General features: G+C 53.8%; 9 protein-coding genes across 10 annotated transcripts; 6 read left to right on the forward strand and 3 right to left on the reverse strand.

The window, feature by feature from the left end:
* Window positions 1-148: 148 nt before the first annotated feature.
* Window positions 149-1,621, forward strand: LMH87_000545 (uncharacterized protein; the record flags this gene model as incomplete). The annotated part of the gene is made up of 1 exon (XM_056198467.1): window positions 149-1,621. The coding sequence occupies one exon, from the start codon at window positions 149-151 to the stop codon at window positions 1,619-1,621; it is 1,473 nt and encodes a 490-aa protein (XP_056055414.1).
* Window positions 1,622-2,559: 938 nt separating this feature from the next.
* LMH87_000546 (uncharacterized protein) lies at window positions 2,560-4,317 on the reverse strand (the record flags this gene model as incomplete). Its single annotated transcript, XM_056198468.1, has 1 exon — window positions 2,560-4,317. One exon carries the CDS (start codon window positions 4,315-4,317, stop codon window positions 2,560-2,562), a length of 1,758 nt encoding a protein of 585 aa, XP_056055415.1.
* A 1,482-nt stretch (window positions 4,318-5,799) lies between these two features.
* LMH87_000547 (uncharacterized protein) lies at window positions 5,800-6,467 on the forward strand (the record flags this gene model as incomplete). The annotated part of the gene is made up of 4 exons (XM_056198470.1): window positions 5,800-5,893; window positions 5,957-6,011; window positions 6,291-6,361; window positions 6,427-6,467. 4 exons carry the CDS (start codon window positions 5,800-5,802, stop codon window positions 6,465-6,467), a joined length of 261 nt encoding a protein of 86 aa, XP_056055416.1.
* Window positions 6,468-6,488: 21 nt separating this feature from the next.
* On the forward strand, window positions 6,489-7,027 carry LMH87_000548 (uncharacterized protein; the record flags this gene model as incomplete). Its single annotated transcript, XM_056198471.1, has 2 exons — window positions 6,489-6,559; window positions 6,616-7,027. 2 exons carry the CDS (start codon window positions 6,489-6,491, stop codon window positions 7,025-7,027), a joined length of 483 nt encoding a protein of 160 aa, XP_056055417.1.
* Window positions 7,028-7,617: 590 nt separating this feature from the next.
* Window positions 7,618-8,865, forward strand: LMH87_000549 (uncharacterized protein; the record flags this gene model as incomplete). The annotated part of the gene is made up of 3 exons (XM_056198472.1): window positions 7,618-7,682; window positions 7,748-7,785; window positions 7,859-8,865. 3 exons carry the CDS (start codon window positions 7,618-7,620, stop codon window positions 8,863-8,865), a joined length of 1,110 nt encoding a protein of 369 aa, XP_056055418.1.
* A 342-nt stretch (window positions 8,866-9,207) lies between these two features.
* On the forward strand, window positions 9,208-10,812 carry LMH87_000550 (uncharacterized protein; the record flags this gene model as incomplete). Of its 2 annotated transcripts, XM_056198473.1 has the most annotated exons (2): window positions 9,208-10,046; window positions 10,129-10,171. In XM_056198473.1, 2 exons carry the CDS (start codon window positions 9,208-9,210, stop codon window positions 10,169-10,171), a joined length of 882 nt encoding a protein of 293 aa, XP_056055419.1. The 2 variants fall into 2 exon arrangements, with proteins under 2 accessions (XP_056055419.1, XP_056055420.1); XM_056198474.1 differs by having other exon boundaries at window positions 9,208-10,812.
* Window positions 10,813-11,234: 422 nt separating this feature from the next.
* LMH87_000551 (uncharacterized protein) lies at window positions 11,235-12,799 on the reverse strand (the record flags this gene model as incomplete). Its single annotated transcript, XM_056198475.1, has 3 exons — window positions 11,235-12,433; window positions 12,522-12,624; window positions 12,740-12,799. The coding sequence occupies 3 exons, from the start codon at window positions 12,797-12,799 to the stop codon at window positions 11,235-11,237; spliced, it is 1,362 nt and encodes a 453-aa protein (XP_056055421.1).
* Window positions 12,800-15,225: 2,426 nt separating this feature from the next.
* On the forward strand, window positions 15,226-16,779 carry LMH87_000552 (uncharacterized protein; the record flags this gene model as incomplete). The annotated part of the gene is made up of 1 exon (XM_056198476.1): window positions 15,226-16,779. The coding sequence occupies one exon, from the start codon at window positions 15,226-15,228 to the stop codon at window positions 16,777-16,779; it is 1,554 nt and encodes a 517-aa protein (XP_056055422.1).
* A 99-nt stretch (window positions 16,780-16,878) lies between these two features.
* LMH87_000553 (uncharacterized protein) lies at window positions 16,879-18,861 on the reverse strand (the record flags this gene model as incomplete). The annotated part of the gene is made up of 1 exon (XM_056198477.1): window positions 16,879-18,861. The coding sequence occupies one exon, from the start codon at window positions 18,859-18,861 to the stop codon at window positions 16,879-16,881; it is 1,983 nt and encodes a 660-aa protein (XP_056055423.1).
* Between the last annotated feature and the right edge of the window lie 127 nt (window positions 18,862-18,988).

Genomic DNA, 18,988 nt, shown 5'->3' on the forward strand with positions numbered 1-18,988 from the left:
TACGCTTTTGCCTTTCGAAGAACATTTACGCAATTACTTATAAATACCAGCAGTGCCACCGTCCGGAGAAGGCTGCAAGGGAAAAGCTTCCAGATCTTATTCCCTATTCCCTTCTTTAGTGCTCTAGCCACTAAACATACATGCCAAGATGGTCGACGATAAAAGCTCAAGCGAGAGTTTCACATACGATGTAGTCATCGTTGGGGCCGGCGTTTCCGGGATCAACACCGCCTACCGTCTTCAAACGCAAGCGCCTCCTGGAACAACATATGCCGTGCTCGAAGCTCGTGGCGAAACTGGCGGTACATGGGACTTGTTTCGCTATCCGGGCATTCGTTCAGATACCGATATATTCACCTACAGCTTCTCTTGGAATCCCTGGCCGAAAACAGACACGTTTGCGTCAGGGGAGGAGATACACCACTACATACGCCAATCTGCAGAACAGGCCGGAATTTACCAACATATTCGCTTTCGGCACGCGGTGAAGACGGCAAATTGGAACTCCAAAGAGGCTGTTTGGGATCTGTTCACCTCCAGCGGCGGGACCGGGAGCCCTGAAATCTACCGCGCTCGCAGCATATTTTGGTGCACGGGCTATTACGACTACGAGGAACCCTTGCAATCGCAAATTCCTGGAATTGGCAACTTCCAAGGCAAAGTCATCCACCCGCAATTTTGGCCGAAAGACTATGACTACACTGGGAAAGACATTGTTATTATTGGTAGTGGCGCGACCGCTGTGAGCATCGTGCCTGCAGTAGCCCAGAAGGCGAAGCATGTCACGATGCTACAAAGAAGTCCAACCTACATCATACCGCAACCAAAGTCGAACCCTTTCACCACCACAGCCTTTGCGATTCTCCCGATGTGGATAGCTCATTGGCTGGTCCAGGTGTTCTGGATCACTCAGTATCAAGTCTTGATGCTGATGTGTCAGAACTTTCCAGGTTTGGTCAGAAAGGTCATTCGGTATACCAATATGAGACATCTACCTCACGATTACGCCGTGGATCTACATTTCAAGCCATACTATCGTCCGTGGGACCAGCGAGTCTGTGCGGCGGTCGACGGAGACCTGTTTGCTGCGATCCGCGCCGGCAGCGCCAGTGTGGTGACTGATACCATTCAAGCGATCAACGGAAATGAGATGAAATTATCGTCGGGACAGGTCCTCCATCCTGACATTATTGTTACCGCGACGGGCCTGAAGCTGAGAATTGGCGGAGGCGCAAAGCTGACAATTGACAACAAAACGTTTGATCTGACAACAAAATTCATGTGGAAGAATGTCATGCTACAAGATCTACCAAATACATTCTTTGCTGTGGGCTCACCCGATATATCTTGGACGCTTTTGGCAGATTGTGCCGCAGTGCTGGCTGTCAGGCTGATGTGGGAGCTGAAGAGGAAGGATGCGACGGTTGTGCAGCCGTATCTCGAATACCCCGAGAACATGACTGTCAGACCAATGCTGGGTCTTCAATCCAATTATGTGAAAAAAGCCGAAGGCACGGTTCCGAAAGCTGGTACCGGGGTCTGGAGTCCACGACCTAGCTACCTGGTGGATAGATACATTGCTAAATGGGGAGATATCGAGACCGGCCTAAAATATGAGTAGATACATCTGCCTGAAAACCAGAGTAAAACAGTTGGCAAGACAACCATAGATTGAACTTACTATACCTTTCAAGTATGCATTGCATGGTGAATGTCAATTAAATAGGTAGACACTAACTATTCCATAAATAATACGCGAGTTTCTTCTATCGAAAGATTTCTGTCACCTTAACTGAGTGCTCCCCGTGTAAGTGACAGAGCTGGACGTTTTACCTGAAAATGAGCGAATACCTTAGAAAATCGTACGGGAAACCTGCAGTGCTGATATTCTCATTTCAAACCCGACCGCAGCTTACTGAGCGCATATGACTGGACTTGAGCACTGCAGAACGACCCCTAGGTTGCCTTTCGCACAAGACGGGTGGTGCGGCTGCTGTGGTGGCGAAGGAGACGCGAGCCAGGAAGGCTTCGACCCATTCAAATGTACGAATCTATTTTATGGAAATCTTTTCGAAATCAGCAAATATTTTTAACCAACTTGGAGCAGAAAGGTTCTCCCCAATCCGCTGTTGATCGCGTTGCCAGCTGCCAAGTTAGGGAAGGCTTCCACACACAGAGCCTGCCCGCCCAAAGCGACGAGCTGACTGCACCGCATTTCAGTCTATGAAGTAGATCAAGGCTGCTTGGGTCTTCATTCTTACTATCTTCCACTATAATATTTGGCTATAATAACATCTCAATTTTAAGCATTTAGGGGTTTTTTTTTAATCAATATACCTAACGCTACACATCGGTTGCTTTAGTGTAGCACACTTTTTAGTACTATCTATATATGTACTTGTAGAAAGCTCATTTTAAAAAATAGTAAGAAACGGCTAGATTTTAGATTCGCTTTCATAGTCAAAGTTATTCATAACTATCTCTAAGATAGGATTGAAAAACTGCGATATGCGGATGCTCGTATTTCGCTGTCTCTGGTGCACCAGAAACCTAGACTGGTCAGATAAGCCCATACTCATGCAACAGCCGTCCAACCTCAGAACCTTCAAGTTTCTCAACGAGGAGTTTGCGGATTCTGCCAGGCACCCAGGTAGCCAACTCTTTTCCATCTCGCAAAGCGCATGCAGCGTTCAGCAGATGTCTAACGTCGTAGGTTGACGCAAAGACCTCTGGCACGCCGCGATCAACCCCTGCGAGTTGATATGCTGCCTCCATGGCAGTCCTTACGGAGTATTCCGTGGTGAATATCGTATCTCTCGTAGTCTCGGCAAACTGCCCAATGAAAGCAAAGTTGCGCGAGCCTGCGGGCACGACGTTTGGACGATCACCTTCCTGGCGTGGCATGAAGAAGGATGTGACGTAGGGCATCATGACTGGTACGCATTTGGCAGCCGAGGCGGCCAGCGAAGAGATTTCGAGCTCTGGAACACCCATGTGGTATAACCATTCTTGGGTGATTTCCTCGCCGGTACAGTCTTGCATGGCCTTCTTGACATAGTCACCCGGTCGCTCCACGTAAAGCCCGTACAACCAAACGACAATCTGGTCCTTGGGCTGATTCTTGAAGTGCGGTTGGCGATTCACAGTCCAGCTCAGCATCCAGCTCGAGTCGCGCACGGTGACTATGCCTCCTGTAACCACTTTCCCGCTGAATGGATCTCGTCGGCATATCTTCTGTATGTAGTGCGGGATGCGGGTATCGAGAGTTGTGACTGTCGCGGATTGCCACTTTGTCCGAGGAATGTCACCGCAAAAAACCTCCGGACGTCCAAAGTCGACATCTTTGGCAGCAATCTTTCGCCAAAGATCCCAAGCAGGGGCTGGTCCGTCTCGTATGATCGCAGGAGTTTGGTGATCTCCAAGGTCGGAGTTCTCAGTCAGCGAACCGATGGTCATGAATAAAAAGTCGTCATGCCCAAGGTCCTTTCCACCTTCACTTCCGCTCTGCACCCAGTGAATTTTTATCGCTCTTTTTCCGTCTGAAGTATTTGCGAAATCAACATCGAGTACTTTTGTATCGTACTGAAAATTCACTTTGTGTGACTCAAGCCAGGCCCTGAGAGGTAGCACAAGCGACTCGCACTGGTTGAACTTGGTGAATTTGAGGGTTGAGAAGTCTGGCAAGCCTTGGATGTGATTCACAAATCGGTGAAGATATAGTTTCATTTCCAGCGCGGAATGCCACGTCTGAAAGGCGAACATTGTCTGCCAGTAGAGCCAGAAATTGCTCTTGAAGAATTCTGGCCCAAAGACCTGGTCAATCCGTTTGTTTTCAACGTCCTGCCTTGTCATGAGGAACAGCTTAACCATTTCTTTCTGGGATTTGTCACTCAATGTAAACAAGACACCTGTGCCAGCATCGCGGCCTTGCTGTTCGGTAGCTCTTTGCAGTGATGAGTTCGGATCGCGCTTGTTCAACCAGTAAAATTCGTCGAGAACGCTTGCACCGTCTTCTTCCATGGATGGAACAGAACGAAAGAGGTCCCATAGGCACTCGAAATGTGCCTCCATCTCACGGCCGCCCCGGATAACGAATCCCTTTTCGGGAACATCAAGTCCGTCTAATGCGCCTCCGGCGATTTGCGAAGCCTCCAAAATAGTGATATTTTTGCCTGGCATTTGGGCATCTCGTATCAGGAAAGCGGCAGTAGAAAGGCCCGCCAAGCCAGAACCGACGATCCAGGCGCGCTTTGTGTCGATGCCATCCGGTTTGAGCGGTCTGGCAAATGCTTCGTAATTGCCGCAGGAGTAGTACATTGTGTAAGATCAGGTTGTGTGGTATTGGTTGCCGGCCAACTTGTAGGGGAGTTGGGGCTGACTTTAAATACCAGCCGGAATCTATCAATCGTGTGCAGCTAACAGAAAACTCTTTCCCAAGCCTTTTTTTTTTTGCTCACATGACGCTTTTTATTTATTTACATTCTTTTCGCCGACCTACATCAAGGGCCGGGCCATCCGACGAAACAGTGACACGCGCGTGCAGTACGGATTGGGAACGAGAAAGGATGCAATCGTACGACGGTAGTTTTACACAGAGTGAAAGTTGTACGCCACTCGGGGAAAGTCGCTGTGTTGTGGACCCGGTTCTCAATTCTTAATACGCCGAGGCGTAATTTGGGCCTGGAGCGGATTGTGGTGTGAGTTGTGACGCAAGCGGCATATATGACATGGCTGGTGGTGTGGAAGAGCGCCGTTTCCGATGGTAGGTTCGAGTAAAAGACGGATTGGCCTGAAGTACCTGATGAGATGACAAGCAATTGCTATGACAGTTCGCAGGCTCTGCGATTGGGTGGCCAGCTTGTACTTTGAATGATTTCAAGCAGGCTCCTATCGATGTTCACTGACCTGGATAGTTATAATGGACGTTGAGAATGTTTGGCCTCGTTGACTACAGCCTACCATTGCTGGATCTTTTTGGTCTCTGTTGCCAAGTGTTTAAACTAACGCCGCTGGTCGTCCACACTAAGCAAATTAACCTCCAGCGGAGGCGGTCTCCGGTGCACTCGCTAGACAAATGTCGTACCTGAAGACCGGTCCAACGGAAAATATACACGGACTTTATCACAACTTAATTCTTCCTCTTCTGTAGTCAAAGGGATCATAGTCCAAAACTAGCCGCATGTGTGGGCGGACGTGTGGGCTGGTAGTACGCTTGCGGAAACCATTGAGGTCTAGATCGACGCCAGGAACAGACAGGTAGCACCACCTCGTAATAATCTGGGCTCACAAATCCCCTTTCTCAGACGGCAGAAAATTCTACAGCTCCTCTCCATTTTGATACACCGGTAGTAAGGTATTTACCCAACATTCAAAACTACAATAACCAACGGCGGCCAATACAGAGAAATATGCAAGCGCTCATGAATAAGCGGGCACACTGCGATGCAACCAGCATGCAAATGTTGGCCAAGCAGGTAAGGAGGACCGTTGTAGGTAACTAGCCCGGCAGCGAGCGCTGGCCGAATAGGCACAATGGGCCGCTAAATGGCGCGTTGACGGTTCCAATCGAGCGCACCAAGAGCAGACAATTGAGACAAAAAAAGAGAAAGGATCAATCGAAGTACAGAGTACTCGAAGCTAGACAAATTATGTGTCGAGCCGGTCAATTATAAGGGCCTAAACAAGCCATGATGTCGGCCAGTCATGTTGCACCCCTGCATCAAGTCGATTTGCCAACACCACTCCGTTGTCGCCAAGCGGAATGTAGGCCGTGTGAAGGCGCCTTCCTTTCAACCCAACATGCGCATCATTCACAAGCTGTACTACGCACTGCAGGCCCTTGCACCGCTGGGGAAGCTCCGGCCAGCTTGCAAGCAACGATACCCCTTGCCGTGTACGCATCTGCATTCACTGACTGTCAATGGATGACAAAGGCACGCGATATCGAGAAAAACAGATTGTGGTGCAATTCTACATGTGAATCCGTCCGCAGAATTGTATGTGCAAGACTCGTAAGTGCAACGTGCTGCAGCGGGCGAAAGGTTGGTCTTACTCAGCTTCGATTCGATCTTGCCGCGGCCCAAGCCAGCCAGTCTGGCACAATTCGAGTGCGCTTGCGGGCTTCAAGTTTTCAACTCGGTCGCGATCCCAAAGACCATGCCAGACCACCTCCAGGATTGGAGATGTCGAGACTGGCTTGAAATTTGGGCCGATATGCCTGGATGACTTTTAATCATCACGTGGTTGACGGATTGCAGGCCTGGGTTACACAGAAATGCTCATTCTCTTAGGCAATCAAGTTGTTCTATCCTTTCATTCGTTACAGTCAAATGCAATCCAGATAGACTTCAGCTCTATAAAAGTACGAGTTTGCTTGATTGACCTTCTTTCGAATGGATGGAAGCTTTCTAATCAACTCTGGAGCAGATATTCTCTCCAAACCTCAGACCGCTTTCTGCTGGCCTTAAACGACGGTCAGACATCCGTCCATGACACTGTCACGCACCATGAAAACGGTTGCCGTCATCGGAGCTGGACCAAGTGGCATTGCCGCAGCCAGGTGAGCGGCCTGATTTGATGGCCGGTGATTTTCAACTGACGTTTCATTACGCCTAGACATCTCCTGTCTGAAGGCGCCACTTCCGAAATCGTAATCTTCGAGCAACGAAATAATGTCGGCGGCATCTGGAACACCGATGCTACCTCCCCGCCCAATGACGTGGCTGCTTTTTCCAGCCCGATTTACCCCGGCATGGAGTCAAACATACCAAGCGAGATTATGCAGTTTGACAAACGCCCGTTTCCCGAAGGAATGCCGTTGCTGGCAGATGCGGGACAAGTGCTCAAGTATAGACAGGATTATGGAGAACGGGTTTTGCACCTCGTCAGATATCGACACCAAGTGACAGATGTATCTGCTGAACTTCAGGAGGACAGATCATATTGGAGGCTGAGAGTCCACAACCTCGACAGTCAGACAGTCCTTGATTACTGCTACGATGCTGTTATTGTAGCAAATGGCCGATAAAGAAAAGATAGCTTTGGCTGATGACTTGTTCGGTGCAATGAAGTTGAGGGTTCTTGCTCGGGATATGTTGAATTCTACGGCTCTTATATATTTTGAAGCAGCTACTTGAAAGGCTCAGTTCGCAGTAGTACCGTTGACAAGAGGCAACGTTGACAAGAGGCAACCAGTACTTGCAGATAGGCAGCGCGCAGTAGCAGAGAGGCAACCCGCATAGGGCGCCTCCACCCGCCAAAAACCACCAAGCCAATATCGTGGCCATTGGTTGCTAGAGGCGAAGCATCGAAATCGACAAAGGCTATGCTGTACTCGTGATGATGCTAATACTTGATCGAGGCTATATCGGCTGGTCGGCTGGTGCGCCAAAGGCAGCCTTGTCCTAAAGAAAAATGGGTCACCGAATCTGCCTAGGGCCTCGAGGCTGTCACTTTCAACATTTATACTAAATAAATGACATTAAATGCCTTGGCCCCTTGGATCTGAACAGCACCACTGCTACGCCTGCTTTTTCCCTTTTTTCCCTCTTGCAACTCCAGCTACACACGTGCTCTTTTTACCAAAGTCTCCTTGCAGCTGCAGTTGAAGATTGTAGTATGGCAGAAGAGCCAAGCAACGACCACTGGCAGGGCTTAGCCAGCCTGTCTCCTGGATCGGACAAGTATGAACGAGTCCAGCGCCTCCCATCTTGTGCCAATTTTGCCCATCTTAACGCTCAGGCCTTAGAGTCGCGACGGAGGCATCAGACAAATCTGCCTTTGGAGGTTGACTGCAGCGTCAATATAACGTGTTTTATGTCTGGCTTCAATAATGTCGTTTTTGCGGTTGAATTCTCAGACAACGTTCGATGGATCGTGCGAGTCCCGTACAGAGACTTCGCCGACAGTGATAGAGTCTCGATGCTCAGCGAGATTGCTACCATGGCACTCATCAAAAACAACACCACCATTCCTATCCCTCGTATCTACGGCTTCGAGGCGTCGGCAGACCAGCAATTTGGCTACCCGTACATGCTGATGGAGCGCCTGCCTGGCCGTCACGTTTCCAATGGAGTCGCGAGGTCGATACCTCAACAGAACCATGCAAAAATAGCCAAGCAGCTTGCGAACGTGTTTTCGGAACTCCAGAATCTTACATTTAGCCACATTGGGCGCATACTGTGCGGGGACAACGCTGATGGGCCTGTTGAGGTGATTCCCATGGCCTGGCATTGTTCACCTGGGCCACTTGGGACATCGCTGGAGTACTTTTACAATCAGAGACAAGAAGAAAACCGTGAAATCATGGCCATGCACTCGGATGCAGACCCAGAGTGGCTGACGGCATGCTGGGTGCTGAAATCGGCCCTACCACATATGATAATTGAGGATCGGGTGCGAGGTCCTTTCCCTCTATGTCACCTCGACTTGCATTATGGCAACATGCTATTTGACATGGATTATAATCTGACTGGCATTATCGATTGGAGCAATGCACAGGCCGCGCCTCTTGAGCAGCTGTCGGTCTGCCCCGAATTTGTCACGTTTCCGGGATTGTCAGAGGAAAAAAACAAACCCATCATCGAGCTAAAGAACCTTGTCCTGGAGTCCTTAACAGAAATGGAGAAGAACAAGACAACACGGCCGCCTCTCGATAACCCTGAGCTGGACGTGGCAGAAACGAAGCAGTTGACGCCTCTTTCTAGGTATATGGCTTCAAAGGGTGCCGTAATTACTCATCGTCAGTATATGGCGACCCCTCGAGGAAGTGTCTTCGCCGGGAAACAAACGGCAAAGCTCATCTACCGAGAAAATGTTAGTTGGGAACAGCTGCGGCAGGTATATGGTGCAATGCCGCTTGTCTAAATGGCCAGTACAGTGGGCAGAAGCCAGAGTGCTATCAGGCTCGACATGGAACCACTGGACAACGGGAAACACTAAGGAACAATTTTAAAGGACCAACAGAATATGACATATTTTTATACAGGATATGAGCATAATTGCAGTATAAATAATCTCCAGTAATATACAGACGCATCACGTCTTGTTCCCTTTCCGCTGGCGGGTGCCAAAACAGTGTATCCACCTCCACGATCGACACCAATAGCTCCCCCAGCCAAAAAAAGTATTGGCGGACTCATAAATCTTCCATCTCTCCCACCCTCAAATTTCCGCAATTGGGCTCGCCGCAACCCTCCAACCGCCGCAATGGAGCGCCACAAGCAGGCCGTGACCAAGATCGCGGCCGCCGTCCGCAGCTTCTTCGACAAGCGCGAGTCGTACCGCATCTTCCACGGCTCGACAAACAGCACGCGCCCGCGCCCGGGGCAAGCCGGCATCGTCGACATCAGCGCGCTCAAGAACGTGCTCTCGGTCGACCGCGCGACGCGCACCGCCCTCGTCGAGCCCAACGTGCCCATGGACCGGCTCGTCGAGGCGACGCTGCCGCACGGCCTGGTGCCGCCCGTCGTCATGGAGTTTCCCGGCATCACCGCGGGCGGCGGCTACGCCGGCACCGCGGGCGAGAGCTCCTCGTTCCGCCACGGCTTCTTTGACGAGACCATCAACTACGTCGAGATGGTGCTGGGCAACGGCGAGGTCGTGCAGGCGTCGCGCGAGGAGCGCGCGGACCTGTTTCGCGGCGCGGCGGGCGCCGTCGGCACGCTCGGCGTCACGACGCTCATGGAGCTCCGGCTCGTCGAGGCCCGCCGGTACGTGCAGACGACGTACCACCGCACGAGCTCCGTCGCCGAGGCCGTCGCCCGCGTGCGCGCCGAGACCGAGGACCCGGCCAACGACTACGTCGACGGCATCCTCTTCTCCAAGGACCACGGCGTCGTCGTCACCGGCCGCATGACCGACGACATACCCGCCGGCCGCAAGCCGCAGACCTTTAGCCGCGCCCTCGACCCCTGGTTCTACCTGCACGCCCGCGACTGCACCAAGGCTCTTCCCTCTGCTGCCACGGTGGCCGGCGCCGCAGCCAGCGACGCCGTGGCCAGCAGCAGCCCCCAGACCTCCTTTACCGACTACGTGCCGCTCGCCGAGTACCTCTTCCGCTATGACCGCGCCGGCTTCTGGGTCGGCGCCCAGGGCTGGACGTACTTCAAGGGGGTGCCGTTCAACAAGTGGACGCGCTGGTTCCTCGACGACTTCATCCACACGCGCATGATGTACCGCGCTCTGCACGCCAGCGGCGAGTCGGCGCGCTTCGTCGTCCAGGACCTCTCCCTGCCGTACCCCAACGCCGAGGCCTTTGTCGACTACACGGCCGACAAGTTTGGCATCTGGCCGCTGTGGCTGTGCCCGCTCAAGCCCTCCCAGCAGCCGACGTTTCACCCGCACACCGGCGTCACCGAGGAAGCTGCTGCCGCCAGCACCACCGACACCACGGCCACGAACGAGACCCAGCAGCTGGCACCGATGCTCAACATTGGCGTCTGGGGATGGGGTCCCGCCGACTTTGAAGAGTTTGTCGACAAGAACCGCGATCTCGAGGCCAAGCTGCAGGCGCTCGGCGGTCGCAAGTGGCTGTACGCGCACACGTACTACGACGAGGCGGCCTTTTGGGACATTTACGACAAGCCCTGGTACACGGCGCTGCGGGAAAAGTATGGCGCCACCACGTTGCCCACCGTCTACGACAAGGTCAAGATTGACGTCGAGGCCAACCGTCGCAAGAGGCAGGAGACCAGGCAGTCGCTCAAGGGCAAGTGGCCCGTCGGTGGCCTGTACGGCATCTGGAAGGCCATTCAGAGCGGCGACTACCACTTGCATAGACGGGCTGAGTGGAAGCATAAGGAAAAGAATTGAAAGGAAATAATATAAAGGCTTGCTGCATTAGATGGCCGTGTATTCTGTGTATTTATTGTACTATATCATCGTTTTTGCGGCATAGTTAGCATGCTTCAGACGCCTGCACTAAATAGAGTCGCAAAAAACTGTAGTATAAAAAATGTTAACTGTTTTTATGGCCTGTGGCCCTATCTGTATATATTTTATCGTCGGTTTATATCGCGTGGCGCGGTACTTGGACACCAAAAATATATACAAGTGCAGCCGAGAGCCCAGAGATGTAGTCTGGCGCTTTAAAATCGGCGCAATTAGTGTGTCCTTGTTTCCTCACACCAGCTCATCTATTATCAAAACTTGCAGTTTTTGAATGCCGCTCTTTTCCTTGTCCTCTCATTGAAAAATTCATGCCTCATTCTATGTCCCATCAAACATATACAAATTTAGGCTTGGACGGCGTACTCGCGCTTAAACATGTCGTCGACCTTGGTAAGATAGTAAGCACCAGGGATGATGGTCGAGGTCTCACCCTTGGGGGTGTAGTCCTTCTGAAGATGGGCTTGCTTGCGGAGGTTGCACATCTCGTCGTATGTGGCGGGAGGGACGGCGCGGCGGGACTCGAGTCTGGAGGAGATGTCGAGGACCTTGGCAATGTTCTCAACGCTGCCGTTGACGCGGAAGGACATGAAGGAGGCGGCGAGACCGGAGCCGTAGCTGAAGAGGCCAATGCGCTTGCCCTCAAGGTCCTTGCTGGGAACAAGGGACAGAAGGCTGGCGAGGCCACCCCAGACACTGGCGCAGTACATGTTGCCGCACATGGTGGCGACCTGGATGGCGGGGTTGACACGCTCCTGGAAGCGCTTCTTGGTGAGAGCCATGAAGGTCTTCTCAACGGCCTTGTCGGTCAGGGACTTTTCGTAGTCCATATCGCGGAGCTCGGGGGCAACCTCGGCGAAGGCGGGGAGGTCGGCGTTGGCGAGGAAGTCGTGGTACAGAAGACGGGCATAGGACTTCTGGACAAGCTTGCAAGTGGGGGAGTGGAAGGTCAAGTAGTCGAAGCGGTCGAGCGAGGTCTTGCCCTCCTCACCGTTGGCGGCGCCATTGGTGTGCTGCTTAGCCTCACGCTTGCAGTAGTCGCGGTAAGCGGCATCGAGAGCCTTGGTATAGCAGTTGATTGAGTAGTGGCCATCGACGTAGGGGTACTCGGAGGTCAGGTCGGGCTTGTAAAAGTCGTAGGCGTGCTGCATGTAGGTACCACGCAGGCCGGGCTCGGCAACAACGGGGGCGTTGGGGCCGACGAGCATGGCAACGACACCAGCGCCACCAGTAGGGCGGGCGGCACCCGCGGCGTAGAGAGCAATGTCACCAGCGACGACAATGGCGTCACGGCCGTCCCAGGCAGAGGACTCGACCCAGTTGACGGAGTTGAAGAAGGCGTTGGTGCCACCGTAGCAGGCGTTGAGGGTATCAACACCCTCGAGGCTGGTGTTGTCGCCAAAGAGCTGCATGAGGACCGACTTGACCGATTTGGACTTGTCTAGGATGGTCTCAGTGCCAACCTCGAGGCGGCCAACCGAGTTGACGTCAATGTTGTACTTCTTAATCAGGTTCGATGTGACGGTCAGAGCCATGGAGTAGATGTCTAGAGTAAAGAGGTGGTCAGCTTGGGGTGCTCCGTTACTTGCACGCGGTGCGTAAGCGGTGTCGGAGGACGGAGGGGCTGTTCGTACCTTCGCGGTCATCGCAGAAAGCCATCTTTGTCTGGCCGAGACCAATGGTGTACTTGCCGGCGGCAACACCGTCGAACTTCTCGAGCTCGCTCTGCTCAACATACTGCAAGAAAACGATGTCAGTTTTGTGTGGTCGGAAGGTGTGGCGGCAGCCCAACGCAGCGGCGTGACCGTGGAGGGGTCAATTTGGAGGGGTAGCGCCTGCAGCAGCAACGTACCTGGCTGGGGAAGTAGATTTCGATGGCCTTGATGCCAATGTTCTGAGGACGAGCAGCCATTTTGAAGGGTATATGGGGTTCAACGTGTGAGAGAGGGAAAAGATAGAGAATCAAGAGACAATTGGGGAAGAGAGAAGCAGTAAAGGGGGGGAGGTGGGAAGGTTATTATTGTCGAGTGCGACTTGAGCTAGTAGGTCGAGGTGGAGAGGAGGGTGCTGGGGGTGGCATCGCAACAGGATTTTCACCGCCCTTTATTAGGTGCAGCCTGGCGCAAGCAGCAGCAAGACAAGCCATCAAAAAAAATCCGAATTGGCAGTATTAAAGCGGATTCTGCCAGGGGCAGTGAGTTTTGTAGTGGGGTTGGTGAGGGACGGTTGGGGGGAGACGAGCTTCAAGGCTTCACTGTCAGTGTGTTTGCTCAGCAAGCCACACACCACTTGCCTTGCGCGGCTCCACCACCCGATTATCTTCATCCTCTTTTTCGTTCATGGCTGCGACGAGTACCGCCATCGGCTGTCTACACCTATTCTACTCAATTTTAATTCGTCAGTGCAAGTTTACCACGCAGAGCGATAGCCTACCCTTTGCTGGACCCTTCCTTCACATTACATCGCTCGCACATACTGACGCCAAAGCGCAGTCTAATCTCCCTGTCCAATGTCGAGGCAAACGCCACCAAGACCAGAGCCCCAGTACAAAAACCAGTATTCGCCCGCATAAGCATCATCGGCCATGTCTCATTTCCCGTCTGCAGGAGGGCTGCTGTTGCCGTTGACGCGGTAATAACCCCATCTCGCATCCGCAGCCGAGCTCGAACCGTAATCGCTCGCAACAGGCGCAGGCACGGCTCCGAATAAATACTCCCCAGGATCGGCAACCCGCCCAACGCAAGCCAAACCGACCCCCCTAATGCCGGACGAACGAGATGATTAAAAGACATCTACAATCTCGCAAAGACTAACTCTATTGATAGTCTCGATAACAGGGGCACCATCCATCGACTTCCGCTTTCTCCAGCCAGAACCTGAGATCGCGTGCAACTGCCCGTTCTCACCCGTATTCGTACCCGAGCTTTCACAGATGAGCCGGCAGGGGACTAGCAGCTCTGCCGATAAGCTGGCTACAGAGATCGATGGCTGCACCAAGAAAAATTGTCTGGTTCCAGTTTGGCGCTGAGCCTTGTCTCGGATAGGCTTAGCTGGCAGACCCTTTTTGCGCAAAGAGGGTCCCCTCAGCGTTTGGCCAGTGCCAGCCTCGCCAGCTGCCCTTGAGCCTCACAGCATGCGATTGCGCTCTTCCAGAAGGTGCTTTCGAGTAACGACGCTTGAATCTCCCATCGGCGCCCAGTGTTCTCTCTATGTATCACGGCATATTTTGGAGACCGCTGTCCACTTACCATCGCACGCCGAACGGGTAGAGGTGTGGACACGGGCTGCCTCAATCTGCAAGCAAAGTATGCCTGCCAGTTGGCAATGCTCGGCACGCCACGATTTGACGCACCACAATGCATCGCGCACCGTTGTCATGCGGCCTTGTTGTTTGAGTAGCGAATTAGAAGGGTTATATTATCCAGGTTGCCAGGACGGCTGTGAAAACAAACCTTCAGCCGCCAAACACCTCGGTCCTATCGCGCCAAATTGGAAACACGTAGAAGAGCCGCGCCCAGTACAAGCTACAGTCTCGTGATACGGTACACCTCTGCCACCATTGGATCCAGTAACACCACATTGATGCAATCAATACCAAAGTATGCGTGCTGCGGCCCTCCGAGCGCCTACCGATGAAGCCTCTGGGGCTGTGCATTCTTACGATTCAATTACGCCGGCCTTGTTGTCTGATTCTCGGTGATTGTCTCCTCAATGTCGTATTTATCAGGTTGCAGTTACTAGGACGCTGCATCTATTGCGATGCCGGCCGCGTTACAAGTCGCATATCTGGATCACACTTGAGTCGCATCATACGCGAGCTCGTCTCACCCGTTTCGAAATCGCACATTGAACCCGGCGCCGGTCGGGTCTCATACGGAGCCGGGCTCAATTTTAGCGCTCGTGTTCGCGTCCTTGATCGGATCGGCTCCCGAACACAGGGTAAGGCCGCAGGGGCAAGAACTTGAAAACAACTGCATCCCTGATGGAACTTGCGAACGTAGGAAAGTCATAACCAACTCACAAGTTACCGCAAGGATCATGACAAGAATATGAATAAATGGTGGTCGGCAGCGATTTGCCTGGACGGGTTGGTTCGCTTGTGGCTCGGCGCACAATCGGAGCTTGGGTCGGCGTGCGCTACTCCTGGCCACCCTAGACCCGAGCACTTCACCAGATCATCTCATGTGCAACGTCATGACCTCTCCACTGGCTTTAACAAATGCTCCATTGTGGAGGTCTTGATTGTTGTGCGTTGTTTCGAAGCTTGCGCGATTAAATCTTTTGTCTCCGTTGATCAAAGAGGGCCGTCAGCTCAGCCATTCCTTAAAATCTGACATCATGTCCGTCCCCGCAAGTTGCGATGTGCTCGTTATCGGCAGTGGCAACGCAGGCTTCTCTGCAGCACTCTCTGCCAGTCAAGCAGGGGCCAAAAAAGTTGTCTTGATAGACAAATGCCCTGAAGAATGGGCAGGCGGCAATTCTTACTTCACGGCTGGCGCATACCGAATTGCGCATGATGGGCTGAAAGATGTCCTCCCACTAGTGGGCAACGTGTCAGAGGAGCAAGCCGCCAAGATTGAACTCGCCCCATACACGAAAGATGATTTTCTCAACGATATCCGTCGTGTTTGCGAGGATAAGTCCGACCCGGCCCTCTCTCACGCTTTAGTGTCCGAGTCCAACGCGGCAGTCAAGTGGCTCGCTGCCAGTGGCATTCGATTCTCGCTGTCGATCAATCGCCAGGCGTACGAAGTGGACGGCAAGCTCAAGTTCTGGGGTGGTCTATGTTTGAAGACGCTGAATGGCGGTAAAAGCCTAATCGAAGACCACCGGGCCGCAGCTCGCAAGCAGGGAATAGATGTGTATTTGGCCACGGAGCTTATTTCTCTACAGCATGCACCAGATGGCAAGCATGTCACGGTCTGCGTCAGAAATGATGGAAAAGAGTCGGATATCACAGCCGGCGCAGTGATACTGGCGGCTGGCGGCTTCGAAGCTAACCCGGAGATGCGCAGCCGCTTCCTCGGCCCAGGCTGGGAAAGGGCCGCCGTGCGCGGCACGCCGTACAATACTGGCGATTGCTTCCAGCTCGCGCAGAATTCACTTGGCGCGCAGGCCGTGGGCGACTGGGCGGGCTGTCACTCCGTCGCCTGGGATGCGACGAATGCTGACCCTAGTCAGGGAGATCGCCTGGCGTCGAACGAATACACCAAGTCGGGCTATCCCCTAGGCCTGATGCTCAATATTCACGGCAAGCGCTTTGTGGATGAAGGCGAAGACTTACGCAACTACAACTATGCTAAATTCGGTCGCGCCATTCTCCAACAGCCCGGCCACGCAGCCTTTCAAATCTGGGATGCGCGGACGAGCGGATGGCTGCGCGACGAAGAGTACCGCGCTGAACGCGCTGAGCGACTCGAAGCCAACACGCTCGAGGAGCTTGCCACTCTGTGCGCCACTTGTGGTCTCACAGACAAAACTGCCTTTCTCGCGACCATTCGTGAGTACAACGACGCCGTCTACGCACGACCCGCAGATGCGGCAGCGACGGCCTGGGATCCCGCCGTCAAAGACGGCCTGTCGACAGGCAGGCACCTCGCGCTGCCCAAGTCCAACTGGGCGCTGGCCATTGACGAGCCGCCGTTTCTGGCTGTCAAGGTGACGTGCGGCATCACCTTTACCTTTGGCGGCCTACGCGTGGACCCTGAGACGGCGCAGCTCGTCAACGGCCGCGGCACGCTGATTCCTGGCGTGTACTGCGTGGGCGAGATGCTGGGCGGGCTGTTCCACGGCAACTATCCTGGCGGTAGCGGACTGACGTCGGGGACGGTCTTTGGGAGAAGGGCGGGCAAGGCCGCGGCGGAATATAGTTGTAGGCTGGCAGCACAATAAGAGCAGCTTGTACATGTCGTGGGGTGTAGAAGTCTGTGTAATTCATGTATATATATTGTGGCTGAAAAGACAAACGCCGTTACTATGCAATGCTGTGATCTAAGGGGTGGCATACCCCGAATCAGAAGACCCTTTGCTGTCGTGCTTTAATTGCTGCACTTGCTCCCTTTTGGGCTCAGCCTTGGTCTTTTCATCTTTTTGCTTCTTTCCCTTTTTCTGTTCGCCCTCATCCTTCTCTTCGTTCTTCTCATCCTCTCCCTCCTCATCTTCGCCCTCATCATCGGAGCCATCCTCATCCTCCTCTTCTGATTCCTCCTTTTCGTCCTTTTTTCCCTTCTTCTTCTTCCCCCCCTCATCCTTCTTTGCCTTTTTCGACTTCTTCTTCTTCTTTTCTTTCTCATCTTTTTCCTTCTTCTCCTTTTCCTTTTGCTTCTTTTCTTCCTTTTCCTTTAGCTCCTTCTCGGCCTTGTCCTTCTTGTCGACCCGCATCTGCACCACCCAATCCTCGACAGCATCGACCGCCGTCTGCGCGGAGCGCTTATGCCGCAGGAGCAGGCCCTGTATCTCGGCAGGGCTAAACTCGCCCGCCGGCACGCGACGGCCAAACTCCTTGGCGAGGACAGCAACCTCGTTGATGAGCGTTTTCTTGCCCTTGTCCGTGGTCGGGGCGCCGCCGCCGGCTTCGGCGAGCTCGCCGTCAAAGGGCGTGTAGATGGCCTTGAAGATGGACTCACTCATGTCGGCGTCGGCGAGCTGGAAGGGGATAATCATGTCGACGCGGCCGGGGCGGATGAGGGCCTTGTCGAGACTCTCGAGGTGGTTGGTGGTCATGATGAGAACGCGACCCTCCTGCGCGGCAACGCCGTCGAGGATGTTGAGAAGCGCAGAGAGGGAGAGCTGGCCCTGGGCAGGCGGCGTGCTGTCGCTGCCCTGCTTGTCATCGTCTTCCTTTTTCTCGCGAGTCTTGGACAGACCAGCGGTGTCAATGTCTTCGAGAAGAACAATGCAGTTGGTGGGAAGCTCGGCAAAGAGCGAAGCCAAGTTCTCCTCGGTCGCCGTCAGCGAGCTCAGGCTGACAATGTAAATCTTCATGCGAAAGTAGCCCGCGAGAGCCACGCTGAGAGAGCTCTTGCCCGTGCCGGGTGGGCCGTAGAGAAGGTAGCCTCGTCGGTACGGGATGCCGCGATTGGCGTACCAGCGGCGCGTAGCGGGCTCGAGGTAGTCGCCGGCATCGGCAATGAGGTCCTTTTTGACCTTGTCGGGGAGAATGACGGTGGAGAAGTCGCGGTTGGGGCGGGACATGCAGCGCTGCCAGTAGCTGTCGGTGCCGTAGGACGAGACGGAGCTGGTGGCGCGGTAGATGATAGTCTTGCGGTCGTCCTTGCGGAGGTAGAGCACGCGAGCCTCGGCGAGCAGCTGCTTCAGGACGGTCGGGTTGCGGCCGAGGCAGGACACGCACAGCTCCTCCTGCTCGCTGGGGCTGCGCAGGCTGATCTTGTCCTTTGTCTGGCGGCGCGAGAAGCGCAGCGGGACGCCCTTGTACCAGAACCAGTGCGTACCGGCTGAGGGCGTGTAGTGGAGGACATGCTTGCCGCGGTTGGACGACAGCGCAGTGTCGTCACCTACCGCCGACGAGGCGTCGCGGCTGGCTTCGATGTCGTCGCCGGCGTCGTCGTCGCTGTCGTCGTGCGAGCGGTAGAGGTAGTCGCTGCGCGAGTAGACGGACGTGTTGACGACAAAGTTGCGCGTCTTGTGGCAAAAGGGCTGGCGGGTCATCCACCACATGAGGATGTTGTACGTCTCGTCGTCGGTGTGGACGGTGAAGGAGGACATGAAGCTCGCCTCGACGAAATTCATGACGGTGTCGTAGACGTAGCGCCAGGAAAAGACGACGGCGACGCCGGCAATGATGAAGGGCAAGTACCGGTTAAAGTCGGCGCCGAGGGTGGTGTTGAGGGTCGAGATGAGGAAGGAGTAGCCCGGGAAGAAGTAGTTGAGGAGTGCATACTGAGGCGAGGGGATGCCCGAGTTGTCGTTGGCATTGCCGGCCATGGCATCCTGAGCAGCTTGTAAAGGATCCATGGTGGTTGGTGCTGTACCTTTGGGAATGCGACGTCTGTGGTGTGCTAGCTGGAGGGACGTCTGGAGGCTGCCTAACCCAGGCAGCGTCAGTTGCTGCTAATTGGAGGAGATGAAGAGGTTTACGAGG

Source organism: Akanthomyces muscarius, chromosome 6 (assembly GCF_028009165.1).
Source record: "Akanthomyces muscarius strain Ve6 chromosome 6, whole genome shotgun sequence".
NCBI classification, from domain to species: Eukaryota; Fungi; Ascomycota; class Sordariomycetes; order Hypocreales; family Cordycipitaceae; genus Akanthomyces; species Akanthomyces muscarius.